This window comes from Tubulanus polymorphus, chromosome 2 (genome assembly GCF_964204645.1).
Source record: "Tubulanus polymorphus chromosome 2, tnTubPoly1.2, whole genome shotgun sequence".
In the NCBI taxonomy this organism is placed as follows: Eukaryota; Metazoa; Nemertea; class Palaeonemertea; order Tubulaniformes; family Tubulanidae; genus Tubulanus; species Tubulanus polymorphus.
The window spans coordinates 25,028,601-25,055,537 of NC_134026.1; the positions used below are offsets into that span (position 1 = coordinate 25,028,601).

Consider the following 26,937-nt stretch of genomic DNA (forward strand, 5'->3'; position numbering starts at 1 on the left):
TTTTTTCAAAAAACTTATATGTATTGCTATTCAGTTTCATGCACATTATAAGAATAATTGCCTGAATGCATATACCGGTACTTCATCAGTCTGGTATTATTATCACAATGATCATAGTTCCAAAAACTAATCTACCACAGTTCATCTTTGAATTGTTTTCAGTTGGTCCTGTACATTATCCATCATCTCCATGCTGAAAATATATGGAACAAAGGTGATAATTGAACATGGCAGGCTGATTGCACAAGATCTGTATTCTTTTTGGATCGAGACTTACCTCCTTTCTATAGCTTCAGCTCTGAAATGAAAATAGTTGACTTAAGTGATGGCAAACAAATTGGAGACTTTATGATGGATTGTTGTTATCAAATGTTATGTGTGAATCCAACTTACTGAAATTGCAACTGAGTAGTTATCAATGCCATTCGTTTGATAGTCTGAAAGAAATAAGACAACATGAAATTGTTTGAAGCCTAGGCTACTACAAAACAATATCCTATCCACTATAACTGACCTCATGTGAATTATTGATTGCAGTCTCTTGAAATGCAAAATTCTTGGCAGCTTGAGCCAGTAACTAAAAATATCAATCATTGACACAAACGGTGTTCATCATTTTTATCCAATGATTTGACCATAGCATTAAAAAACGGAGGCCAGTTGCTCAAAATGTGGTTAGATTTAACCGGTGGATAGTTCACAGAGATAATTGAAAGTTCATTGTTAGTATGGTATTTATGCCAGCTATCTTTAAACCAACTTTTAAGCAACTGACCCCTAATCGATAGTGATCACCAAATTTCACAGGGCTTTGTGCTTTAGACATTTGACAATGTCACAGAGACTTGACACAAATTTTGACGACCCTAGTATCCTAGGTAATAGTACCTACTAGTCCTAGGATACTGGGGTCGTCAAAATCCTTTTGTCGAGTCCATGTGGACAATGTATAGGTCCACTCTCAATGACAACGAGGTCTATCCGTATAATCTAACGAGTATAGGGATAGTGCTAATTGAGTTAACCAATAAAATGTGAGCCCAGCAGTGTCTGTCAGTGTCAGTGTCAAGTCAGTGTCAGTGAAGAATGATAACGTTGATGCTGTTTATAGTATACTGACGTGATCATTTAAACTAATATCATTTGTATAGAAATAAATTTTACCTCATTTGTCTTTGAGCCACGAATCATCTGTCTCGTTAAAGACGATATATCGTTCACATTCTGTTGGATTTTTTCAGATAGACGAGATTTTGTTTCTTGATTCCAACCACTAGCATTATTGACAGACATTTTACTTCCGGGTTGTCAGTCCGGTCTTTATTCCGTAGTCCGGTCCATGAGTCCGAAGTTCAACATTTCGCGCGATGTATTTCAAGGCCGTTGAGCGAATTATTGTTGCTTATGAAAAACGCCGACCTGAAACTTGCATAAATCTCAATAAACAATACTCTGAGAGTGATCACGAAGCGTCTCATTGACTAAGGTGGCTTGGACATTTGGTCTACTACATAATCAAAAAGCACCAGTGACACACCACCGGTGTTTGCCCTTATATCTTTTCCCCCAAAAAATCTTTATAAAAAGTGTTGTTGTCTTTGAATGAACTGTACTGTTAGTTTCCAGTTTGTGTTAGTGTTACTGTTGTTCAACAACATCATAGACAACACCGACCATCAGTTAAAGCCTTTCGAGTGAGGCTCCATTCTCTGTACAGCAACCCTCACCTGCCAACAACACGCCAGAATTTGTTACTGCTGTCGGCTTATCGCTTCCAGATCCAGAACTTGCCCTTAAAGTGTGTGGTGAAGTAGTGTGTCTTTTGAGTGTGAAACAACGATTACTCACTGACTGCTCTGTGAGCCTCTCGACCTAACCAAAGATGGTGACAGTGGAGATCTCTTGTATCACATCTTAACATACAAGGAACTAGGCCTTGGTGGATTTTATAGAACACTCTATAGTATTTTTCTCTACTAGTAGTGGTTACATATTGAACGAAATGCCAGTTGTTTTTGTGATCCTAGTACCTGCCTCAACTGATGTTGTTGATGGCTTTCGGAGCGAATCTCTACCTCTGCCACTAGAAGATATCACTGAAGAAGAAACTCACATTGCCAATTCCACTACTGAAAATTCTGATTTGAATACCAAGGATTCAAATGTGCCATCATCAACCTCAACAGCCACAAATCCAACGATATCAATCCCTTTACCGACCCAGAACACGAGTTCATCTTGTAATAGTACCAATAATGAAAACATAGAACTTTTTGAAAGAATAAGTCCGGCACCGGAGATAAAAGTCAATGTGTCAAAATTAGATGATGGCACAGGTCAGAATACTCCGACTTATGATCTGCCTGAAGAAGACTCTGTGCATAGGAACAATGAGAAAGGAGATAAACTAAATTCAGATGATGCCAATAAAGATGATGAGAATGATGAATCAGAAATGATGAGTTTGATCGGACACTTATCCTTGGAACTAGTTAGTGCATATGAGGTTGAAATTTTTTTGCAATTCGTTAAACAAATTTTATAAATCACTAGTATTTCAAATTTCAGGTAACAAAGCATGTTTTAGACAAAATGCAAATTACTGATTATTCTTGGACACCATGTGAAGATAGCAAGATGATACAGGTAGGTTACCGGGTAGTGTGAGAAATGTCTCGTCAGTATTAGCTTCAGCAGGTTGATATTTATTTCTTTGTAGAGAACTGTTATTCATTTTGGTTTTATTGAATACTGTAGGTGCAGTTTGTCGAAGGCGATGATGAAAGAGCTGAGCTCATCTTGATCAAATTCATCAAGATTGGAATCGGAAAAATTGAAGGATCTGCAATAACGTATATTCTGTGTTTTAAAATTTGCTATATTAAGTAGGCCTATTTAAAGAGAAAATGCATTCATGATTTTTTCTTTTTTTGTAGTATGATACCCGCTTCAATTCATATGCAAGATCATAAAGATTTGAAAAGTGTTTCAGAAGAAAAGTAGGACTATGATTTATACATGCACATGTAAAATTGTTTTAATGAGGTGATGGTTCTTTTTACTCTGATCTTCTATTACATTGTTATTGTAGAATGAATAATGAATTTGGTTCGAAAGAGAAGAAACTAAGCGAATTCAAGAAGTCCATCAAAGCTCGTTTAACTGTTGCTCAGGTACTTAATTCTTTTTATGGTTTCACTTAATCGAAAACACAGCAAGGAATCAGAAAAAAATTCTTTTTTTTATAGGTTGTAGAAGGGGTTCGGGCGAATGCTAAATTGACTTTTGATTTCCTTATGCTGATCATTCTTGCCAGGTAATGTTATCATGCCTCCATCCATCTATTAAAAAAGTACAGTAAACTGCTGGTTTTACTCGATGTGACTCTTTCAGTCTGATTGCTGCTATGGGCCTTGTTGAAAATAATTCTGTTGTGTTAGTAGCCAGCATGTTGATATCACCCCTCATGGTATGTATCTCCAAAATTTACATTTGATTTATCATATCTGATCGAAAGTACCATATACTGTATTTCATTGATCATAATTTCAGGGTCCAATTTTAGCTGGGACATTTGGAACTGTTGTACACAATGCATCACTTCGGAACTTGGGATTGAAAAATGAAGTTATCGGTTTAAGCATTTGCCTAGGTGTTGGTAAGTCATACTGGAAAAATATTCTGAAAGTGAAGCAAATATTGTTACTAATTACTTTCTCTGCTCTCTATTAGGGTTTATATTTGGGATTATCTCTGGATCTTTTAGCACAAATGGTGCATTGTGGGGAGCGACATGTGATTATCCAACCAGAGAAATGAAAAATAGGTAACTAGCATCCACAAACTTCTAAACCCTGCCACAATTTCACCACTTCTTGAAAAAATGTGTTGTGTGTTATTGATTTTTAGAGGTGTTTTGCGATCATTATGGACTGGTTTACTGATAGCTATACCTTCAGGAGCTGGTGTAGCTCTTTCTGTACTTGGAGGTAATGCTGGTTCACTAGTGGGTGTTGCTATATCTGCATCTTTATTACCTCCTGCTGTTAATGCGGTACGATATTTTGAAAGTTACCAGTATGTTTTATCTCAACACAGTCTATTCAAAGTATTCTTGCGCATGGATCTTGTTACATTTTTAGGGAATGCTTTGGGCTTATTCGTTAATCACTGCTTTTGTTCCCCCTGCCAATGATATGGACAGATTTACTGAGGTAAGTATACCGGATAACTGTGTTGTTGAATTATCTAAATGGGGTCTGTGTCTGATATACAGTATGTATAAAAGAGTTTGAATTATCTTCAAATATATTCCAGGTAATGAATTCATCCTCAAGTGTTTCCCAGTGTCCACCACTTCTTAATAATACCTATACTTACGTGTATTCGTGTAATATGGCTAAAGAAGCTCTCATTCTCGGTCTGGTCAGCTTATTTCTTACTCTTCTCAACATTGTTTGTATTGTAATTATGGCAATCGTTGTTTTAAAGGTGAGTTTCCAAATTTGCATTGCTTGTGACTTGTTTGCATCTATGATATATTTGGAATTTATGTCTTTAGATTAAAGAGGTCGCACCGAATGTGACCAGCATAGAACTAACTAAAGATTTCTGGAAACGGGATATTAAGGTAACTATACAATATAATTGATATCTGCTCTGTGAGTTTGTAATTTCCAGTTTAAGTCAAGTAGTTGTAATGTTACCAGTATGTAATCTAGATTGCAAGAGATTCCTATAAAACTCTTCATGGTGTTGAGTCAGAGGAACTGGCCAAACGATTTCGTGATGAATGGAGGGTAAGATATTTCAGTTTTGGTTCACTTTTTCACTATTCCGCGTATCTGTCTCATTCCTCTATTCCTTTTTTCCAGGCTTTGAACAAAGATGAATCTAAAGACGGATCATTGAATGACATTTTAGCGGTTAGTACTGAATTTTTACTAAATTGATTCCTGCAGACGGCTATAATGTGCAATGGGACATGGATGATTGTATGAAACGTTATGTCTTTTAGGATATCAAGCATGATGATACATATCGTGGAATTATCTGTAGTATGCCTTCAAGTCCATATCCAGGGGTAAATCAATCGTTTAGTTACAAATTCTACTCTCATCCTTCCTTGTGAGATGATTTAAGTTTCTGATTTTTCCATTTCAGCTGTATGAGAGACAGTTTTCAGATAATGCTGGCATTCACTTTAATCCTGGTCATGACCCATCACGATATCATACAATACACGGTTTACCAAATAGTTATCATCAGCCGAGCGATACATTCCATCCAAGGCACAGAAAAAACAATTTTTTGACTCAAAATTTACCGTCGGGCTCAGGCTGTGCAGCTATTACCGGTGAAACTAGTCATAAGAATGAGTCTGTCGCTAATCAAGAGACTTCACTAAAACGGACGTCGCTGTTGGACTTCTTTCGAAAACCTAGATTCACCGTTAGGAAAGTCGATGAACCGGAGAAAGAACACAAGACATCTCGATTTTCATTGTTTCACAAACGGCATGAAGGAACGAAAAAGTTTATCGTGACACAGGTCGACGAAGGTGAAATCGAAAAACAGCAAATGATTGCATGATTTCACTCTACATATGAAACCTTAGTGAGAAAATGTATTATGATAAATAGCTAGTTGAATGATAATTTATTTCTTAGAATCACTTTCCGCAAATAATGTCCTTGCAAACATGAACAAAATAGCACAGATCTTGATGAAAAATTATTTTATTACCTTTTATGGTACTTATATTTCTATATATTGCTGGTATTTACAAAGGAAGAGGTGTTAAGTAATTCATGTTTCCTTTTTTCATAGAATTATTACTGTTCATAGTAAGGTTAGTAGTTATACTAGCTGATACAGCCTGTACCTCTGTACCATTTTTCATACAAAATGAAACTTCAGGAAGTAGGAAGTACGTAGTTGAGGAAGGTATTAATCACCAAAATTGTCAGGTGTTGTATTTTTCATCCGTTATACTAAAGTATATAAAACGTCATGCTGGAAACTCTGTGTTAAATAGATTTATTTATAAATTAATAATACCAAGAAACAAACAATGAGCATTTGAATTGTAATGAATAGGATTTTTGCGCTATAATACTCATTATCAAAGATTGGATCTACACGTTATCTTGAATATCAACCGACCTTATTGTATACATAGGTTGCATAGAAATCAGTGTTAATATAATATATTTCTATATACAGAATGTACCACAGACCTGACATAACATAGACCTGAATATTAAATATTTTTTAATAAATATTCCACAACTATTCAAAATTACAAACTGGTTTTGCTCATTAGTCTTAATGTATATAGGCTTATAGTATCCTTCCTTGATTGGATAATTAAATTATAAATATATCTCCAGTGTAAAGAAATCTCCAGGACTGAATCATCGGATCTCTTCGCAGATTCGTTCACTTGTATTTTGACCTTATCCGACATACCTGTATTCTAGAAAAAGAAGGATATAAGATGAATCAATTGAGGATGTATATTTTCATGAAAGCACGTCAGTAATGATTGATTAGTGTTTGATCCATGCTTATGTTACGAACTAACTGGTCAACTTCTATGGTTTAATTCTAGCATGCATTTTGAGTACGTAAACCCTTCTATACTCTGATTCTTACTTTGTCATAGACACCTAGCATTCTTTCACCCATCGTCTTTAGCTATTTTTGCAATCTTAGTCTGGTTTTTCATCCTATAAATCATATTTTCCGTGTAATCAGTTATATGGAGCTCAGTGGATACTTTGTGTGGAAATTCTAAATTTTTCCCTTAGCGTTAGTAAAGGGGTGATTAGTTTTAGGAAGCGGGAATGTCTCGATTGCATTTTGTGGTTTCTTAAGTATCAACATTATCAAGGGAGAATTCCTTGAAAAAAAGATATTTGAGGACATATTATACCTTATTATCAATAAAACTATGAAGACTATGACCAGCACCAAGCCCAACGCCGACATTACACCATAGAAGAGAATCTCCCATTTGTCATCAAGTATAGAGTAAACTTTCGTTCCTGAAAAATATGCATACAATATGTACATAGACAAGAGCAATATGAGAATTCTCTACACGAAAGGATTGATTTAAAAAAGAACATTTCAGCTGTCGCACATGTCGCTTGAATAGGAACATCAAATCTAGTAATGCCGCTTTTTATTTTGCCTTAGCCTTTTAAACAGGTGGATAAAGCTGTAATACATGTATAATAATGATTTGGCTTTATCGTGGAGTCTAGAATGAGATGACAAAATGAAATGCGATATGAAATGAAGTTGTTATTGATGTCGATACCCGATAAATTTCACTTACCGCTTGTTTTTATCGTAAGAAAAGTGAAAACTGAATCACCATTCTGTCAAACAAAAAAAGACATCAGATACTGATGAATACTGAGCAACAATATTATCGATAGGGAACTAGTTCAGGTCATCAACCTAGCAATGAATTTATTCTTAAAAATGTGACGTAAAGTATCGACATTAGTTTGATGTCTGCAGTGCTGCAGTGACAAGTGAATAGCTTATGTTGGAAATGCAAAACAAAACTAGTTGAATGAACGCGGAGCATTTGAAAAGTTCAATCTCGCAACATGGCTAATTTTACGTAGGATATTTTGAAAAATACTTACTTTGCTCACTACTCCAAAACCGAGATAATATTTTATTCCAGGTCGCAGTGGCTTGTTTAGAAACCTGCCGTATGTCTGAGCATCACCGACAGTAAACATACGAGTAGTATTTCCGAACCACTCTGGTGATAGTTCGGCAATAATTTGCGCATTTTGGTAAGAGTTTCGCTTCAGTTCATTCCAGGTAATATTTGATCTGCCGCCAGAGTCTTCTTCTAGTTCCTCAAGTGTAATCGTGAAATGACTAAATCACAAGATAAGTTATTTCATTGATGAGCTACGATTCAATTGATACAATTCTATAGCGAATTCGGTTTTGTTATATCACGACACAACATGAATCAAGGAAGCGCAGGTCCAGGGCCATCGATTGGTGGTCACAACATAATCATAATAATTAAGGAAGATGCCTGCATTGCAGAATATCAATGCAAGTTACCGGTATCTTCGTAATGATACTTCTGTGGGCCTACAACCGTACTCATTGAAATACAATACACATTTCTAAAAAAAATCTCGTCTCTATTTCGGGCTGACACAAAATTGCATCGGGTTACTACTTCATGGGCAAATACAACAAAAAGAACACGACGTCTTCAGTATTACAAGAATGATGGATTTAAGTGTTCTCTAATATTTGTTCGCAAAAAACTTGCGTTCTTACCTCACAGGCGTTCCGTACGATTGTTCGATTATTGATAGGTTTACATGGACAAATGTTGAGTTTGCCTGCAGCAGAACCGGTTGGGGAGGGGTTTCAAGTTCTGAAATATTACCAAATTAAGACCATGAGGCACGGTTAACGGGTTGAGCCTTTTGCAGATTTTCAATTTGGGACTGCAGTACATACGCTACAGGATTCCAAGATGTAACTCACCAGCAAATCGGGTCCAGTTTTCCTTCTCAACCGCAGTACTCATTCCTTTTTTATCGACGGATCTCACAGTTATTCTGTATAATGTTCCTGGGTGAAGCTTTGTGAAAGTATGCGTCAAATTATGCTCAAGGATCTCGATCTTTCCATTTGAGATCTCGTAATGACTGTCATAACTGCGCAATGCTTTTAGGAATAGCTGTAATGTACTTCACAGAATACAGACGTTGCCATGTATTACATATTAGCTGGATGTATTACATTGATATGTATGATTTTTTTTGGTGAAGAAACGAAGAATTTTGTCTGAATAAAAATGAAAATTGCGATTTGCAACAAAGTTAAGGGCTGTCCTCATACCCGATATCCGATAATTGGTTCGTCAGTGACAGCAGGTGTTGTCCATTTCAATGTCATCGAGGTATTTGTTATTTTCGTCACCAGTAATGATTCAGGAGCATCGGGAACTATATCGAGAAATAGATTTTTGGAAGCTCAGGGTCCGCTTTCTCGAAAAAGTGAAGCTCAGATTTTTGGTTCAATATTGCTATGGGCCTATTGGTTACATGTTTTCAATGAGGACACTATTTCAAAACAACCGTTTTAAGCTTAAACATTTTCATGAAGCTGGATCCAGGCCCTTGTATATTTTATTGTTATACATAAATGACAAAGTCTGTATTTCTGTAAAAGTGTCCATCAGAAAAACACGTTTCCTATGTATTGGAACACCTAAACCTGTAACAGTTTTACAACTCTCATCGGAACTGTCTCAGATACATTCTTCGACGAAAAAAGACAAATACCCTCGTCTACCTGGACTTCTAATTTTACTATCATCTCATTACGATTTTCAAATAAAAGGTTTGAATATATATGAAATCTTACTCGCTTTTCTCGTTCTGTTGCAGGCATACTTGCTCCAATAACCGAATCCCTTACTCGTACTCGCGCGCACCTGCATAAAGACATCTGATTTTTCATAATCCACATTCAATTACAGGTGCAAGTTTAACGATTAACCCTGGAGTCGAATCATTCAATATAAAGCTATTTCAACTTCAGAATGAAATAAGATGAACAGACGAAGAACTGTAGAACTAGGTTCGAACAGAGAATATTCGAAGAAAGCATTATTATCAATCAAAGAAATATGATTTTCTTAAAGATAGGTTTACCTCAATACAGTAATACGTATCCGGTTTGAGATCGGTGATAATTGTTGTACTGTTTTGGGATAGAGTGGAATGTCTTTGTGGTTGGCCACCTTTCGCCCACATGCGTATATTGTATTTGCCAAGTACACCAGACTCCGGATACGGAGGACTCCATGAACATTTTAACGAAGTTTCATTTAGCGCTTCGGCGATAACGTTCGTTGGTGGCGGTGGAACTGAATAATAGAGAATAGAAAAGTTCTTTTTTTTCACTCGAATGACAAGAAAAATTCGTGTTGTCATTCGGTTAAACTAATTTTAAAAAGCTGGCTTCAGTAGTCTTTTTTATCAATGTTTTAACCGCTACAAAGACTCTTTTGATTTGATAAGCTTTCAGTGATTTTTTCATAATCGTTCGTAGGATTACCACTTACTACTTTCCAGTGTACGAAAAGAAATGATTTTGCTGTAGTTTCCTTTGAAGTGTTGATTGAGCACGCTTACTCTGAACATGTATTGTCTGTATGGTACGAGATTTGCTATATCGACGTAATTGTTGAAAATATTTCCTTGCTTTACGACGCCATTTCTGTCCTTATCAAAGAGTATATAATGGTAACCAGAAAAATAACCATTATGAGTTTCGCAGGGTGGTGGCAGCCACTGTATCCGGGCGTTGGTCGCCTCGAGTCGGCTAAGTTTTACATTTGTAGGTATCCCGCGTGGAACTATAGAATAAAAAAACAGCAATTGAACCAGATACAATCAAGATTTCAATTTTCCATTCCATACGATGCAAGGTCAAAGGGGTCATTTCCGAAATAGATAATATGATATTGAAATTAACAAGCGATCGAAGTTATTCGTACTCGCTGTACTTCTCTCTATTTCTTGTAAGCGCAGAGGATTTTGAAGAACGAATTCTTTTGAGTATTTAATTGTTTCAATGCCTCGGTGAGCAGAAATAGAAGCCGTGCGCAGACGGACGATTTTTCTCAATGTTTTAACTTCTTATGTTTAACTATAAGAGCTCATTACGAGATAAATATATATTTTGACGGATGTTTTATGTCTACTTTTCCATAATTAATCATAAATTCTACAACTTCCACACAGCAATTGCAAAAATCTTTTCTAAATTTTCATCTTTAATCACTCACCAGTTGGATCTGTCTGAAACACCAAACTCTGGTTTCGTTGATATCCAGATATCGTAACAGCTGTCACAGTTACATTGTAGCGGGAGTACGGATGCAAACTCTTGAGTCTTTTGTTCGTCGGATGTCGATCAACTGTCACAAATAGATTAGCTATCCTCTCTGTGACGAGTACGTTCGGTTTATCGCATCCTAGATATTTTGTATGTGAGTATCTGACGATATACTGGACGGCGTCGCCATAGTAATATTCCCAGGAAACTTTAGCCGCCATTTCAACCGATGATTTTTCAATTCGTAATTTGAAATAGATATCTTGCTGCCCTGAACGTCATATGAAAAAAAAAAAACAATGATTGGTAATGATTTTCAAAAGAGAATATTAAACAAATCATTTCTGAAACTGTTGATGGAATAATAATTCCATGGAAAATGCATCGGCGTTTATTATGCTTTTGAACTTCATGAAATCGTATTGTGAATAGAAAATTCTCGCTTAGGTTTTTTAATGCAACTTTGGTCGGTCGGATTAAGTGGGAAATGAATCGTTATTCCTCGATTGTAGACCTGATCCCGAACTGCTGTTTATGTCGTGCGTGTGTGTTTGCTTTTTGCAATTTGTATCGCTGCAGGATTTAAAGCAAACATACGGAACAGATTTACTTCTCGTTTATACATTCTGTAAAACACTTGGAACAAAGCAGGGGCCCGTGTATTACAGGTGTACTCTTCCCACCTGAAATAATGGATGGGTTATAGCAGAAATTAGGTTCATGACTAATTGTCCCTTGAAAATGGAAATATACGGTAAAGTCGGCCGTATACCTCGCCTCCCTCACTATATATTGGGTATGACGACATATTTATGCCACGACCGTTAAATCATCACAACTCATGATCAATAATTTCTTCATCAACTTTTAACTACGTAGATTTCTACATGTTGATTCAAATGAATGTTACTAATCATCAATTTGATATTCGAGGTCACGTATCGTTTATCAAAAGCATAATACAGATACAAGTTATTTATATTTCGCATCCAGGCGGTCACCAGTTCACGAATAGTTTATTAATATATACATATACGCATGCGTAAAATGATAACTGCATTGTAAGTGGAGATGTACGCACGTTTCTTACTCATTAAAATGATGAATATTGCGTCAATTATACACCTGAGGCATTGTCCGGCTTGGTTAACACGATAATCTATCGTGTTTATATTTCCCTACGTGCACTGTTTGTAAACGCTTAACCACACCTGGTTTCAGAGTATTTAAGTGGCCGCTTGGTCTCGTGCGCCGGTTGAGTTTATAAGTTAACCAACTTTTGATGCTTTGTGAGTTATCCTAACGCCGATCTGGCCACTTCGCCTCAAATTGAATTATCAACATCTCCTAACAGTTTATTGCTCACTGAATGAATCGTTTCAGACCTTGACGCAATCTAACATATACAAATTCTGAAAATTGGGTAAACCATGAACTCGTTTAAGAGACTGGGTGAATCTTTATGTATCATAGAATATATTTATGTGTTCGATTCACTTGGAGAATTATATTGAAAATGTTTCTTTTTTAACTTTTTTAATTCTATTTATGAATTACACTGAAATTTTTTTCTTTTTCTCAATTGGTAGATTTGATTTCATCCGTCTTGATTTGGTCTCCCTTACAAACCCACCACACCTGCCGGGAGCAAAAAATTGGTTTGATTTTGGGCTCAGAAATCCAAGTCCAGATACAGGGTGATCGGTCAAATCTATGGAGATTTTTGGATTGCAAAGGTGTTACTCCCATCGGCGCTTAAACTCTTGGAAATTGCCATAGTTTTACAGGATACTGTCGTCCGTTTTATCCAACGCACTCATTGTATTGCGGAATGCTGACAATGCTAGTAAAGATCAACCCTAACCGTGGACAAGCGAACTGAATTTTCTACTGATTGCCAACAGATTGCCAACAACACGTAAAGAATACGGGACAGTTATTCAGATCACGTTAAACCAACTCGACAATTGAACTAAAATGTAAATTATATTTACCGAGCTTGTTGTAAAACTGTATAGTTCAACGACATATTACCGATTTAAACTTTCCCACCGTTAAGTTGGTAAGATACTCATAATAGCGCATGACATTCAAAGAAAAAACCTATTTGCCATTGAATCGATGGCATCGACCTTAAACTAATAATAATTCTAACTAATAACGTTTGACGTACCTCTGATGTCGAGAAAACCATGCGATGCGTATAGAAGCAATGCTAAAAAAATTTTTTCCATTTTTTGATGATAGGTTTTGATTTGGTAGCCACTGTGTGATTGAAATGATTTTCAGAACGAAGTCTATAAAGCCGTTCCTATCTTAAGCAACTAGTCACGTGTTCTACAGCTTCCGACCACGTTCTTATCTCGTATATACAGATCCGTTCATTGGTGATGCTGAACTGAAGGCAACATCAAAACGTTGCGGTATTTCGCTGGACCGTTTAAAAGTTGATTTGACCACAAATTCAATCATTCATTATAAACTGTTTATAATCATTATTCATATTTTCCGGGTAAAACAATAAAATGTTGTTTCGAATACGTACAAGGAAGTTAAATTGCTCAGCGGTCACCTCGGTTTGGTATCATTCTAAATTCAACCCAGTTTCAGAATAGCAGTAATTATTTTTTCAGCTTAGAAATGTTGTAACCAATACCGGAAGAATATCATCCTGATTGAAGTGCATACATTTCGTATAGTTTGTTAAGCGTAGTAAACGATAGAGGGAAGCTCGCTGATTTCCTCATAGGTTTAGGCAAATCATCAATCCTAAGATGTTGCAACTAGTTTAATAAGGACCAATATTTTAGTCGCTGCATTGGTGTACAGAACAAGCACAAAGAGACATGATTTTCAAAACGATTTTCGCACCTTGGTACGAATTTTCGCAAAAAAACATAAAGAAAATTCATTCGCAGAAAAAAACATGAGAAGGACTCTGTTTGAGTTGTTTTTTTAATAGATCGCTTCCGTATTCGGTTTGGATATGTTTGAATATAATTGACCTACTAAAATTAAATGAAAAACTTCACACGCAAGTCAACACAATATTGTTGGAATATCATTATGTCAATAAACCTTACAGAAAACCTATTATCACCTGGTAAACTCCATATTTATGCTTGAATAAATACAGCTGCTGTCATATCATAAATTCAATTACTACACGGCATAATTGAATTATGAAAGGCAGTCCTAATTTTAGAATTTTCATTCATATCGGAGAGGACTTTATGACATAATAGTACATGTCGCAAAACCTCCTGGGGCAATCTTTGTGAAACTCTGCTTCGGATGTTGAAAAGGAGACCATGGACTCTAAAACTTATATAGTCCATACTATGAAAATATTCAACGTCCTTCTGATAAATTGCATTTGATATCTGCTGCGTTACTTAGTATCTTAATATGTGCTAAGCTTTGTTGTAATTGTGAATTGGTATGGCAAGTTGAATTCAACATAGAAGCTAATATAATTATAGATTACGTTGTGTCACAGCGAATTATTCTAGGTCCAGGTCCATACCAGGTCCATACTAAGCGCGTTATTCCTGTTATTGATGAGGTGCACTCCCTGCTGATGAGGTATAACTGTGCGTAGACTAATTGCATGTATATCTATATAAACCGATAATTCATGTCATGTTGGGTCATGGGTGGTACTAGTAAATAATTCTTAGGATGTTCCTAAAAAGTTTCATTTGAGAATGATTCTTAAATTACTAGTCAGTTCCCGAATGGAGTTTTGATTTGTTGATAATTGATGTAGTCCTGACCTTTGGTCTTTAGTTGTATATTTATTGTCGTGAAGATTTAATTTGACCGAAGGTCAGTATTCCGATGACATTTCATCGACCTCGTGAGGTATTGAGTTCATTGACGTAATACTGCTGCTGTTTACTGTACGCGGCTTATAGTACACGTTACATAAAGCGAACTGCAAGGAATCTCAAGTAGTTATATATATATAACATTTTATATAACAAAATGTTAAAATACGAGACATCAGGAAGCCACGATTGAAACACAACCGAAGAGAACCTGTTCGACAGCGGTCCACCCAGGCCCACAAAGAGACCGATGCGTTGTTGCGGCAATACAACATCGTGATAAAGGTGTGAATGGCAGCGATGTGCTTCTCTCGGGTCGGCGGACAGCTTCCTTATCAAGTGATGAATGGCTGGACTGTAGACTATTTGACCGTCATAGATTATGAATAAAGATTTAATATGATTCGATATACGTATAAATCGTTATCTCGCACGTTTCTACGCGTGTATCGGGTCCGTACGTAATTTATGTGCGACAACTTGCGATTGAATAACGCTTCATATGATGTCGCACCACACACCACCTGGACTATCTGAGTGAAATCAACTATGTTAGATCTAGTGGATCTAACATGCTTCGAACGGTGTTCGGAAAAATATTCATCATCTGGCACTTTATCGGGTTTTCAGATATATTTAACTCTCGCGTGACGGCAAAATTTCAATGTGGCGATACTATTAGTTTCGCATCTAATGGCTTTATACAAAGTCCGAACTTTCCGGCGGCTTTTCCAGTGCCGATCCGGTGCCGATGGCTGCTACAAGCGCCTCCAGGAAAACGAGTGGTACTATATTTTACCCAGTTCTATCTCAGATTTGGATTTAGAGTGAGCGAATACGATTCATACGAAGTAGAAAACGGCAAGACGTTCCATAGAGGTAAACGCGACCTCGGAACGATTAACTTCGAGAACAAGATAACCTCGTTAATGGCGCTTAAACCTTTCGTGTTGATACAGTTCGAATTAGAAGAAATCACTGGAAATACACATCTACGAGTTGAGGAATATATGAACGATGTTTACGGTTTTAATATCACGTATGAAACGTCAAACGAAAACGATAAGATGCGTTCAGATGCTTGTAGCGTATATAAATGTTCGTATTTAGGCAATTGTCACGCGGCTAAGGGGTTTAAAAACTATTACTGCGATTGTTTCCCCGGGTTTTACGGTGACAGTTGTCAATACGGCCCTGCTTGTAGTCCCCACACCGGACTGAACAGGTGTGAAAACGGTGGCTCTTGTCGGTAAGTAGTACTATATGTATATATGCGTATTCTAATAAGAAGCAAAATTGTGCAAAAAATTGTGTAATCTAGCAAAATTTGTTCTTATTTTTTCCATAATACTTTATTGTTTACTTATTTATGAATATTTGAACTTAGGCATATCACATATATGAGATATACACGTTTGCCTCAAATGGTGAATATGATTCGTATCATTACGATTGAATTTCGCCTTTGCTTTACATGATTTCCATTAAATTGAATTTCTTAGTTCAAGAGTTCTTAATCTGTCCTTACTTTCACCTTTCGGCGAATATCGTCTGACCAACCAACAACAACAGTTACTGGTCAATAATGTCGGTAAATTCGATAAGCGCAAATACACGTATATATGCTATGATTGAATTCTAGCTCTGATACACGTATGGGAGCTTTTCGGATTGCCCGGGGAATTTGTAAAGGGGACATATTGGCATTGTGAATCCCTTTCATTAGAAATGGATCTCGGATGTAGCACCGAGACGGGAGATGGTGGAAAATTGACGGTTATTTCGGCTAGTGTTACCGAAAAATTAGTTCAGCCACTTTGGCTTTCTCGTATAGACTTTCGATGAGAAAAATTCGAGGCAAAGATCAACAAAATGTATAGTCGCACAGTAGGCTTATCTCGTAAAAATGAATTTTCTGACGAATGATTAGAAACAGTTGTCAGGATGAAAAGAAATCAATTCATTAAACCTGCATACATTTCTGTTGTATTGTATCCATCAGCTTTCTCATTACGATACGAGGTTCGGATAAATCGATTTTATGTAAGTGGTATATTATGTTTGCTAAGCAAGTTTCACTGAATTATGAGCAATCCTTGTGTCCCCATAAAGAATTCACTGCGTATTTTAAGTTTCAAGCGATAGGTCATCTGAAGATATGCTATTATTGTTTCCTACTTTTCACTTGGCAGGTATTTTTTGGGTTCACTTTATAATAAGTGCGACTGTCCCCCGGGTTTTAATGGACCCCAGTGTGAAATAAAAGACGAGGAACACCTTCCAAAAGGTATACTCCAGTAATTCATTAGTCATCAAATGTAATCATGTATACTTGTTTGGTTTTGTTTTTGATAATGATATTTCTAAAATGCGCATTATTTTTCTAAGCTTGTAAAAAGCTGCGCTGTTCACAGAGCTGTAAGAGGGACGACGGCACCAGCAAAAATTACAGTTGCTCGTGTTTTGAGAATTTCCAGTTAGATTCAGATAATAAGACTTGTATAGAGCGAGGTAAGTCTTATCCGTTTGGATTACGAATTTTGACAAGTCTTCTATGACATAACCAGGCAAGAATGGAATTGTCTATTAAAACGTGTAATACGATAGTAATTAGTGTGACAGCGTTCTGGGAACATCACTCAGATACTCAGTTTTAACCAATATTTGTGGATTCTGAAAGCGATCGTTAGTGACGGGGAATCTTTTCAAATGGACCAGAATCTATTGTATTTCTAGTTTGAATAAATGTCTGCAACGCTTGACATTCGTTCAAAAGTCATAAAATGTACAGAAAATATAATCTTATATGCCCCACGTAGGAATATTTGTTTGTCCAGGGAGCTGCTCTGTGTAGGGTTACTGGCTCCTATTCAGTGCAGTGCATGTCGTTGTCCTTTTGGTGGATAATGCTGTTTTCGTGACGAAAATGACAGAAAAGAACGTTCCAACTTTTTTCTTTTGGCATTATATTTAGGTCGACTGCGTTACATGGTTTGGTTCACAACATCCAGTGCTCGAATCAGACGACTTGCTATTCGAAATGACACGACGTTGCGTATGTTTGTGAGATCCCTTGAGCGTCAGGTATATACATAATTAATGTAACTTGGATGCGAAACATTTAGATGTTTTCTGCGCTTTCTGTCAACATTATCCTCACGTATATAATATATACATATCTAGTGATAAACGAATATCTTTTTATAGATGCAGATTGCTCTTGCAACGGAATTAAATAACATCGAAGACCCCGCCGTAATTAACACGAAGTATGTAATCATTGTCGATTATTTGAACATTTTCTATCCTAGTATGGGCTTGCGGGGTTTGTCTGCCGTTAATCATCTTCAGCAATCATGGCAATCGCACTATTCACACAGTAGATCGATATTTTCGTTTTAATCGTAGGATCGTCAAGGAAGGCACTAGATTTGAATTCCATTTTATCGGCGAGAAAATAGACGTTAAAAAGTTCGAGGCATTTGTAAAACGTATGGTCGATGTTGGAAAAGTCCCCGGAGGAAGGAGGATACCAGTAACAAGAAATTATACCATCAAATACGACCAAGGTGATTGATTCCCCTGACTTTGTAGCAGCATTTAACGCTTTTAAGAATGAAGCGCACAAAACGGTTCAATTTTTTCTACGAAATAGAAATATCAAGATAAGATAGATGAATAAGCCAGTAGATTAATGGTCAATGAATATTAATTTTTTTTCATAGCTCTAAATCTATTGAGCCTGGAGAACTATGATAAAACGTCAATATCGGAAGGAAATTTACTGACGTTAGTATGTGTTAGCCGAGGCAGCAGTAAGATCAAATTTCATTGGTATAAGGATGGTGCGCCTGTTAACGTGGTCATGTCGACTAGAAATATTTGGGAAACGAGACTACCAAAAACTATGGACGACAAATATATTGCTATTCTGAACATCGATAAAGTGACTCCGTTAGATCGTGGTAAATATCATATTCATTGTGACATTGGTTCAATTTGAATAATGAATAGCCGCGAAAAGTGGTTCATCTTCCATACAAAATTTCATTGAGCGTCGAAAAATGTTAATAAATTTCCAAATGATGAATATGATTCTCGCCGATATTCTAGTGATTAGAAAAAATATTTTCCTTTTCTAATCAAGCAATCCTAAACAAATACAAGAATTCGTGAATTTCAGGAAGATATAGCTGTATAGCAACAGATTACAAACAGAAAGAATCAAAACAAATCCACGTTGATGTGATACCTATTCCACATATAGAAGTGGCTCCGATTACTGTAACTGCTATGGCTGGCCAGTCCGTGGCTATATCGTGTATATCACATGACGATACTTCCGGAAATTTTGAATTTATCTGGGAACGCGAAGGGAAACATATCATGATTAACCCAGTGAACGATGAAGTTGTCGAGAAACTGTTGCCGACAGGAAGCCGACTAAAAATCAGACGAGCCACGGTGTCAACGTATTACAACTGCAGGATAAAAAATGGCGCTGGAGAATCATCGGCAGTTGCGTACATTGATGTGGTTAATGGTGAGTAGCCGAGAAAGTAGTCATCGTAAAAGCTTTGAGCAGATAATATATAGTCTTTGAACCTATATCATAAGAAATAAGAAGCAAAATTGAATTGAAACATTTATGATGTATTCTTTCGAAAGAGAATACATCTTTTTCGCATTTCTCTTTCAAAATTAAAGAATATGAAGAAAAATTGTGCTGTCCATCGGATACAGTTGGCGGCAGAGGTTGGGCAAAAACTGCCCCAGGCAAATTGGCTATCATAGAATGCCCCAAAGGAGCAACAGGTAACGGTATAGGGAAGATGATATATTTATTTTGATTTACATGACAATTCTCTAGCGGGTACATGATTGATCTGGCTTCAGAAATTATGTCATTGTGAAGAGTGCTTGCTTGCTTTCATATTCTGCAATTCATGTATAATTCATGTACACTATTTTGCTTTACTTACTATTTCTATACCGAAGTAGCATTCTAAAAAAGTTATCGTCTTAAGATATATATTTAGCTAGTTATGATGAATAAATGATCTTGGTGACCGATGGCTGATATATACGTGTAACTTAATTCTATTGCAGGTCGTGTCACACGAAAATGTTTATGTGTTAACAATTCAACTTCGTGTTCGTGGGATAAACCAGATATGTCAAATTGCGTGTCCAATAGTTTGTCGACCGTAGAAAGAGAGGTACCGTTAATAAGTTGAGGTTTTCGCCGATTTTGAAACTATTCATTGAGGAAATAGCAAAATACAAAAACTTTTTCCATTATCAATCCATGACAAGAAATAGTATTCCGTTTAATAACAAATGGAATTTTATACTTGATTCATATAGTTTCGCGCTGTAACACACGGCTATATTCTTTCTGCGATGGATAATATTGTAGCCCAACTGAATGATTTTACCTCACTTGACGTCGTTTATACGGGAGATCTGAAATTGGTTACGAGACTTCTACTAGATATTGATCTGTACACTAGCCAGTATTTGTCTCATCGGCAAAGTAGTAAAATGCGAAAGGTATCAATGGAGATGACCTTAATTTATGATCTATGGTCAATTTAGAATATTACTGTTCACCATTTGAATAATTTACTCCATTTGCAACCTTGAAAATATAATATTTTGGAGGATATTTCAGACATATTAATCATGTTAGCTGCGAACCACTCCTTTTTATGGATCATACGCTGTTTGCGCGCTACATTTTCACAATGACAAATTTATTTCAGGCTTCCGTAAAAGTAGTGAGTCAAGTGTTGTCCTTTGTGGGAACTGTCACTGAGACAGAACGTAAGAAATCCGAGATAGGTGATAACATCTTGAAGTTGATTTCTCGCATTGGTAAACGTATGATCGACGATTCTACTCTCCAAGTTCCATATGAAATTAAATCTCTGAATGTAGGTAAGCACGGTTTGCTTTTGAGAGTGTTAAATTGGCATGCACTCACGAAGAAATTTGCAAAATATTTCAGAAACTTGCAAAAAAGCGTCCATGAATATGCGTAATATATTTCTTCGAATATTCAATATCAACGCGGACAACGAATGTATATCAATATCACGCATATGGATATTGAATCCTCACGCTTCAATAATGGCTCTTGTGCAAAATGTGCTTTACGTGCACTCATGTATACATAAATAGATATACATATACATATACATATACATGTATTATGAAATACAATTCAGCTCTAATTACAAAGGAAAATATTCGTATCAAACTCCTGTCGGTTTCCACCAGTTTATCCTTTTCTGTATTCAGATATGCTTCTTAGTAGCAACTCAAGGGTGGATGACTGGAATTCGAAAATACAGAGCAATGTTCGCGGCGCCCGAAGTGGTAGGTTTCTTTAAAGCGTAGAATATCACGAAATCACACTCGGCTTCATTAACCTTAACGAAATTCAATAACTTTGAATGTTGAAAATATATTCAATTTTCTGTAGTAAATTCGGATGTTAAGTCGAGCTCAGCTGGCGAAAGAATAGTTAACGTGCGTTATAAGAATCTCCAGTATTTGTTACCAGATAGTTCAGTAAAGTAAGTGTTGTAATTGGCACAGCTCTCAGCAGACGGTTCACCTAATACAAATTAAATATTACATATGCAATTATCACTCAATACAGAAATATTCATCATGTAAGCCTACTCATAGACTCTACAACGATTTTGTTTTCGAGTCCATGGCCTAATCAAGCTGATCTGATTATAATGTACTATGTGTCTGTTATTTTCCAGACTTAATTATAGCAAAGTCAATTCGGATATCTATTCGGTCGTTGGAAACAATCCTCATAACAAAAATCAACAGTTTCGAATACGGTTGCAACACAACCAACCCGTAAGTCCTTCTACAAAAGGAACCAACTGTTACAAAAGACCAAACAATATGTAATTCTCTTTTATTCTAATTTCTAATAGACGTATAGAAATGATGCTCTTACCTGCGCTCGGAGGCATTTAGGGCAAGTTGAACTTGGATATAATGAGTTATGTTATTGATGTTCGAATCGCTGTTATTAATCGCCTTTTTATATTGAATTATCAGGATGACCTTGATCGGAAATTGGGTCGTCGGTGATTGTAAACTCGTAGAAGACAATACTTTTAATTACTCCACGTGTGAATGTTCTCGACCAGGACATTATGTTCTTCTCTTTTCTGAACCGAAACCCATGGTAAGTTTCCTTATGTATACAAAGCTGATCGATTAATCGATAAATGAGCAAACTAAGTGAAATGAGCAAACAAAGTATTCGAAATATTTTCCATTTCTGGTATATTTAGTGTATTATGTGGTAATATGGGTTAATCACATCATATTTCAGTTTAGAATTACTTTTAGTGCTGTTGAAACTCTTATTTTGTAGGTATTGATTCCTGAAATAGAATTCGAGGCATCACATTCCTATCTAGCATGCTGCCTGATATCCACGTCTCTGCTTATTGCGCTACTGTTTGCTCATGTTTTATTTGCAAGGTATTGAACAATTATTTTTTGTCTCGACATCGACAGGTGAACACCACTCTTTGGACTGCAGAAAATGTATAGCACATGGAACCAATTACCACATTCAATTTAAATGAATGCCAATGTGATCATGCTACTTGAGTTTCAAAATTGAGCACATCACGATTACGAGCTCTTGTCTGAAATGCCCCTGAATATTTCAGTATTTCTATTTTAACAGGAATCACAATGCATACAGCCATATATTTCCAATATCAATATTAATTCTTCTCATCCTGGTCGATCTATCGTTGCTATGCGTGTCATTTTTATATCGAAACGCGGTAAGTTGAATCTTCACGGAGAAAGAATTGAAGCAAACATCATTGTGAATATTCGGAAACCATTAATGCTGAAATTTAAATTCTATTTACAGTTGGTGCGGGTTTCCTTATTAATATTGGTGTACTATTGTTATCTCTTGTGTTATTCTATTGCACTTTTCGAGATGATTCGACTTTATCTTACGGTAGCGAAACACGTACGTACAAACGCGTTTGTCTGGAAGATCTTCTACACGCTGGCGCTGGGTAAGATTTTTGCTATTTGAAGATATAGCTAACAAAACTAATTATGATATGTCAACGTGTGTCTCGTTGCACAAAAGCAACAAAGCAGCCAAATTTTCATGAAATTACTGAGACAATAAACTTCATGATTTTATTCAGGGGTGCCGTGTTTTTGGTTGCTTATTCAAGTAGTTGCTTCGCATTTCTCTCACGACCCTGGTAAATTAAGATCTGTTATAATGATAACTGCCGCATCTGGAATAATTTATATATTTCTATTCGCCTTGTTGACAATCGTAAGTATTTTAGTTTATATTGCATTTCTATGTCAATGACAATATCTAGATAACCTAGTTGTCGGTAATTGATATTTATGACTGAATTTTAATCTGTCTCGTTGCGAGTAATTGATCCTACAGTGTTCTGATGGTTATTTCAGGTAGAATTCGTGTTTTTGGTGTTATTCGTGAAAAGTTTAGTGATTTCGGATAAATCTGTCTCCAAACATAAAATACATATGTAAGAGAATCGTGCGACAATAACAACAATTACAATTACATTACCCTTTTTAAATTTTGTTTACATTTTGTTTAAATTTCAGAGCTGCCGGTTGTAGAGCTATCATCGTGAATTTACATATAGTATTCATGACCACGTATACCTACCAGACGTTCACGTATCTGCTTGTTAGTTTTTATCAGCATTTGCTGTCAGCTTCTCTTTTGGTGTCAGTAAGTATACTTGACACAATTCTTTGCGTCGCGTTGGTTCTGTTTACTCTCAGATATAAAAATTCATAACGCTGCACACGCGGCACCAATTGATTAAAAATTGCATACACTTTACACGGTCACTATTCAAATATTTGAATTTAGGTAATATTTGGTTTCGTGTCCTATGGAGCGCAAGAAGAAAAGGTTAGTTTAATTTGAATGTTATGCAAGGTAAAACACATCTGTCTCTATTTCATCGATACTTTGTATCACGTCACTAAAAAATCGTGAGTATGTGAAAATACATTGTTTATGTGTTCCAACTTCCCATCGAAAAAAAGAAACGGATCATTCACTGTCATTGTCCACACACCACCGTCTAGTGTTAGTGATCGAGCTATGCTATCGAGCTATGCAAATGTATTTTTTTTAGATATTGGAAGGAATTTATGAAGTATGGAAGCGATGTAGAACAAAGGTGCATTGACTTTTTATCTTAAACGAATTTTGTAATCTGCAATGAAATTAAGTGTATGAATGTATATACAAATATTACATTTAGATAACGTCTGCATTCTTTTAGGTATCTGAAGAGAGTTCACAAGCTTTCTTGGGGGAGAAGCAAGACAGTTCATTCAAATGTAAGCATATCAACAGTAACTTCTCGGTTACCTACTTCTTCATTTACTTGCCCCAAGAATTTTAATTTTAGAGTATATACCTAAAGATATTCTGTTCTAACGTATGTTTACTGATTTAACATAATAGTTACAGCATTTGTAAGACCCCAGTTAACAGTAACGGAAATCGAAAGTAACACAGGCACGTCGTCGTCATGGGATCCCGATATTGAATATTGTATAGCTCGTCATCAGTGTAGATTATCAAGACAAAAACGAGAAAGACTGAAGAAACTTGTCGGCGGTAACTATTCCAACAGCAGCAAAGACAGCGAAGAGTATATCCAATACCCTGATAAACTGTTCTACATCAGTGGTGGCATGTTTTTGTTTGACAAAGTCAAATGTTACATCGTCGATGACAGGGACGATAGCATTTCGGCGACGACATCGTTAATGTCTTATACATCGGGGAAGGTGTCGTCGACATCGGCCGATATTATGGCGGATGAGACCTCACGAGAAACGACTGTCCAGGATCCGTTCCCGGAAATCCAGAACGGCAGATAATCTATTATCTCTCGCCAGAAATAGTCTAAAATAGTCATTGATACATAACTAAACAGGTGGTGGATGCGAATGAATTGATATACATATATATATTATTTCTAGTCAATTTGCTGTATTTATTTATCGGTGTTTTATATTGAAAATGTGATATAACCATGAAAGTTTTAGTAATGATGGATAATATGAAACGGTGTTGAATTATATGCTGAATCCAGTGATTGCCAAATCTATTTTTGATTACAATTATACATATATTATATTCCGTCTTGTTCTTCGCTTTAAATCCATCATTTAAGGGATACAAGAAATCAAGCGACAATCAATTAATTTTAACCACAGAACTATGTTTTAATGCGTATGAAATGTGTTCATTGTTCGTCTGAGGGGATGTTTGGTGATTGAACCTTTATAGATATATTTAAACTTTGTACGAAGTTATATGATGATGTATTGAGATATTTTCTTGTATATATCAAACGATGCCTGTAATTATGTCACACAAATATGAAAACGACTGTATCACTTACTCGTGAACGTTCCTGCTCTAATATTGTTACACGCGGAGTGCTTTCATGCGAACCGGTGACTTTTTTCAAGTTATTCCGCATATTGATATATACATATACACGTATAAACTCGGGTTGAGTATATTTTGCATAAGCGCTATCTTTTCCTCATGATATACATATGGTTATCTGAATAGTGTAATGGCTGATTTGGGCGATATTTATTTGAAAAAACCCCGACGCTTTATCTCCGCCTATCTTTTTATGTAACCCGAAAAAACCACGCTTGAACCGACTTGCAACTCGTTAAAAACATCTTTTTGGGTTTAACATGGTGTTAAAATGTAACGTTGGTTTGACGTGATACAAGTAAGTAAAATAGCGGAGATTGGGTGTCATGTTTTTTTCCCAATGTGGCCTGAATTAACTTCTATAAATGGTCATAATCATGATTCTCGATTCACCGTAATATGTATTGGATTTTTTTACTTTGTTTATCAAGCAAAACATCCTTTGAAAATTTGCATTTTTTTCTACTTACCAAGAATTATTTTTATAAATCATACTTTGATCTCAGAAATTATTTGCTGAATTATGAATAGAATTTCAAGACGGTTAAGAAAACCGGTTTGCAAGCCAATTTATAAATGATAAGATAAGGCTGTCATCAAAAAATAAATCGTAATGCGATGAATATATACTTATACAATATTTATATTTCACTGAATGATAAATCATTACCTTGTTATAACTGCCTAATGTTCAATTTCTTATTGGGAAACTTAATATGAATAACAAATAAGAGAATGGTGTTATTAAAAACGTATTTACTCGAACCTCGTTGATAGGAATCGGTTTAATACGAAACCTGATGATTTCACTGTTGTCTACAAGATTAACGAGGTTCCACTGTACGTATTTCATTGCAATGAACTAATATTTCGTATCTGTTGTGTTTGTACCAATTGAATTAAAGTTAAATCTTCGAATTGGTTCTTCGTTTTCTTTTCTTAATTCCATCGTCGCAAAAGGAAAGATCGCTAGCTAGAATCAACGCATTTGTTCGACAATAAATTGATTTTAATGTGTGACAGTGATTTAACTTAACAGGGTTGTAAACAAATAATATATTAATATACCGTCCGTCGAGTCTGATTAGGCAGTCGTCTTTACCGATTTCTATGTAATCTACGAGTTGAAAGGATTCCCCGGAGAAACCTCAATTATGAGGGCATCGTGATGTACAACAATTCTGATTTGTCACGCCATCGGTCGACATGAACTAATAAGTTTTAATTCCAAACATCGATAACTTTGAGACGATCAATCTCCATCGGCTACAATTGGCTGTTATCGATGGCTATTTTTGACAAGAATTATTGACCACTTAATCGATGGAAACTATGACCGTGTATCAAATCTTCTCAAGTTTACATGAATTACACAAAAGAAAACTTACGCAATTGGCCCAGTGCTGAAAAAATGCTGGAAGACCCTTATTAGAAAAAAGTATCTCACTGGACATCGTCTGGGAAATGAAAACGGTCTGTAAATAAATGCCGACATTATTAGCAAGCGCAGGCGACGTCCTGGGGGAATGTTTTCGATGTGGAATCACTGTTACTTCAGTAAGAAAACAAATGATTTCCTAATGAAAATCAATGACAATTGCCATACAGCAGTCCAGCGAGGATAATTCTGTGAATAGTACACACGAATTATTACCCTTGACG

The 26,937-nt window shown here is 36.1% G+C and overlaps 4 protein-coding genes across 4 annotated transcripts; 2 read left to right on the top strand and 2 right to left on the bottom strand.

Annotated features, from left to right (window-relative positions):
• Nucleotides 1-45: 45 nt before the first annotated feature.
• On the bottom strand, nt 46-1,316 carry LOC141900342 (BLOC-1-related complex subunit 7-like). The gene is made up of 5 exons (XM_074787189.1): nt 1,165-1,316; nt 515-577; nt 394-437; nt 278-298; nt 46-193 (listed from the first exon to the last, which is right to left on the bottom strand). Exons 1-5 carry the CDS (start codon nt 1,291-1,293, stop codon nt 142-144), a joined length of 309 nt encoding a protein of 102 aa, XP_074643290.1. The 5' UTR covers nt 1,294-1,316; the 3' UTR covers nt 46-141.
• Nucleotides 1,317-1,391: 75 nt separating this feature from the next.
• Nucleotides 1,392-5,727, top strand: LOC141900082 (uncharacterized). The gene is made up of 17 exons (XM_074786813.1): nt 1,392-2,491; nt 2,569-2,646; nt 2,758-2,852; nt 2,937-2,999; nt 3,092-3,173; nt 3,249-3,316; nt 3,394-3,469; nt 3,553-3,658; nt 3,733-3,826; nt 3,910-4,054; nt 4,143-4,214; nt 4,318-4,491; nt 4,562-4,630; nt 4,722-4,799; nt 4,875-4,925; nt 5,018-5,083; nt 5,164-5,727. The coding sequence occupies exons 1-17, from the start codon at nt 2,003-2,005 to the stop codon at nt 5,590-5,592; spliced, it is 2,235 nt and encodes a 744-aa protein (XP_074642914.1). The 5' UTR covers nt 1,392-2,002; the 3' UTR covers nt 5,593-5,727.
• A 516-nt stretch (nt 5,728-6,243) lies between these two features.
• On the bottom strand, nt 6,244-13,330 carry LOC141900083 (phosphatidylinositol phosphatase PTPRQ-like). Its single transcript, XM_074786814.1, has 13 exons — nt 13,079-13,330; nt 10,856-11,176; nt 10,130-10,423; nt 9,717-9,931; nt 9,427-9,496; nt 8,899-9,005; nt 8,542-8,737; nt 8,329-8,428; nt 7,665-7,908; nt 7,346-7,388; nt 6,938-7,049; nt 6,658-6,731; nt 6,244-6,478 (listed from the first exon to the last, which is right to left on the bottom strand). The coding sequence occupies exons 1-12, from the start codon at nt 13,137-13,139 to the stop codon at nt 6,683-6,685; spliced, it is 1,812 nt and encodes a 603-aa protein (XP_074642915.1). The 5' UTR covers nt 13,140-13,330; the 3' UTR covers nt 6,244-6,478; nt 6,658-6,682.
• A 1,977-nt stretch (nt 13,331-15,307) lies between these two features.
• LOC141899088 (uncharacterized) lies at nt 15,308-26,159 on the top strand. The gene is made up of 27 exons (XM_074785241.1): nt 15,308-15,984; nt 16,928-17,022; nt 17,124-17,246; nt 17,710-17,819; nt 17,943-18,004; nt 18,144-18,304; nt 18,461-18,700; nt 18,919-19,278; nt 19,404-19,550; nt 19,845-19,954; nt 20,103-20,288; nt 20,501-20,675; nt 21,039-21,116; nt 21,223-21,316; nt 21,515-21,617; nt 21,698-21,741; nt 21,825-21,954; nt 22,147-22,256; nt 22,468-22,570; nt 22,663-22,816; nt 22,955-23,091; nt 23,235-23,314; nt 23,397-23,526; nt 23,671-23,712; nt 23,942-23,986; nt 24,092-24,149; nt 24,277-26,159. The coding sequence occupies exons 1-27, from the start codon at nt 15,308-15,310 to the stop codon at nt 24,696-24,698; spliced, it is 4,176 nt and encodes a 1,391-aa protein (XP_074641342.1). The 3' UTR covers nt 24,699-26,159.
• Nucleotides 26,160-26,937: the final 778 nt, after the last annotated feature.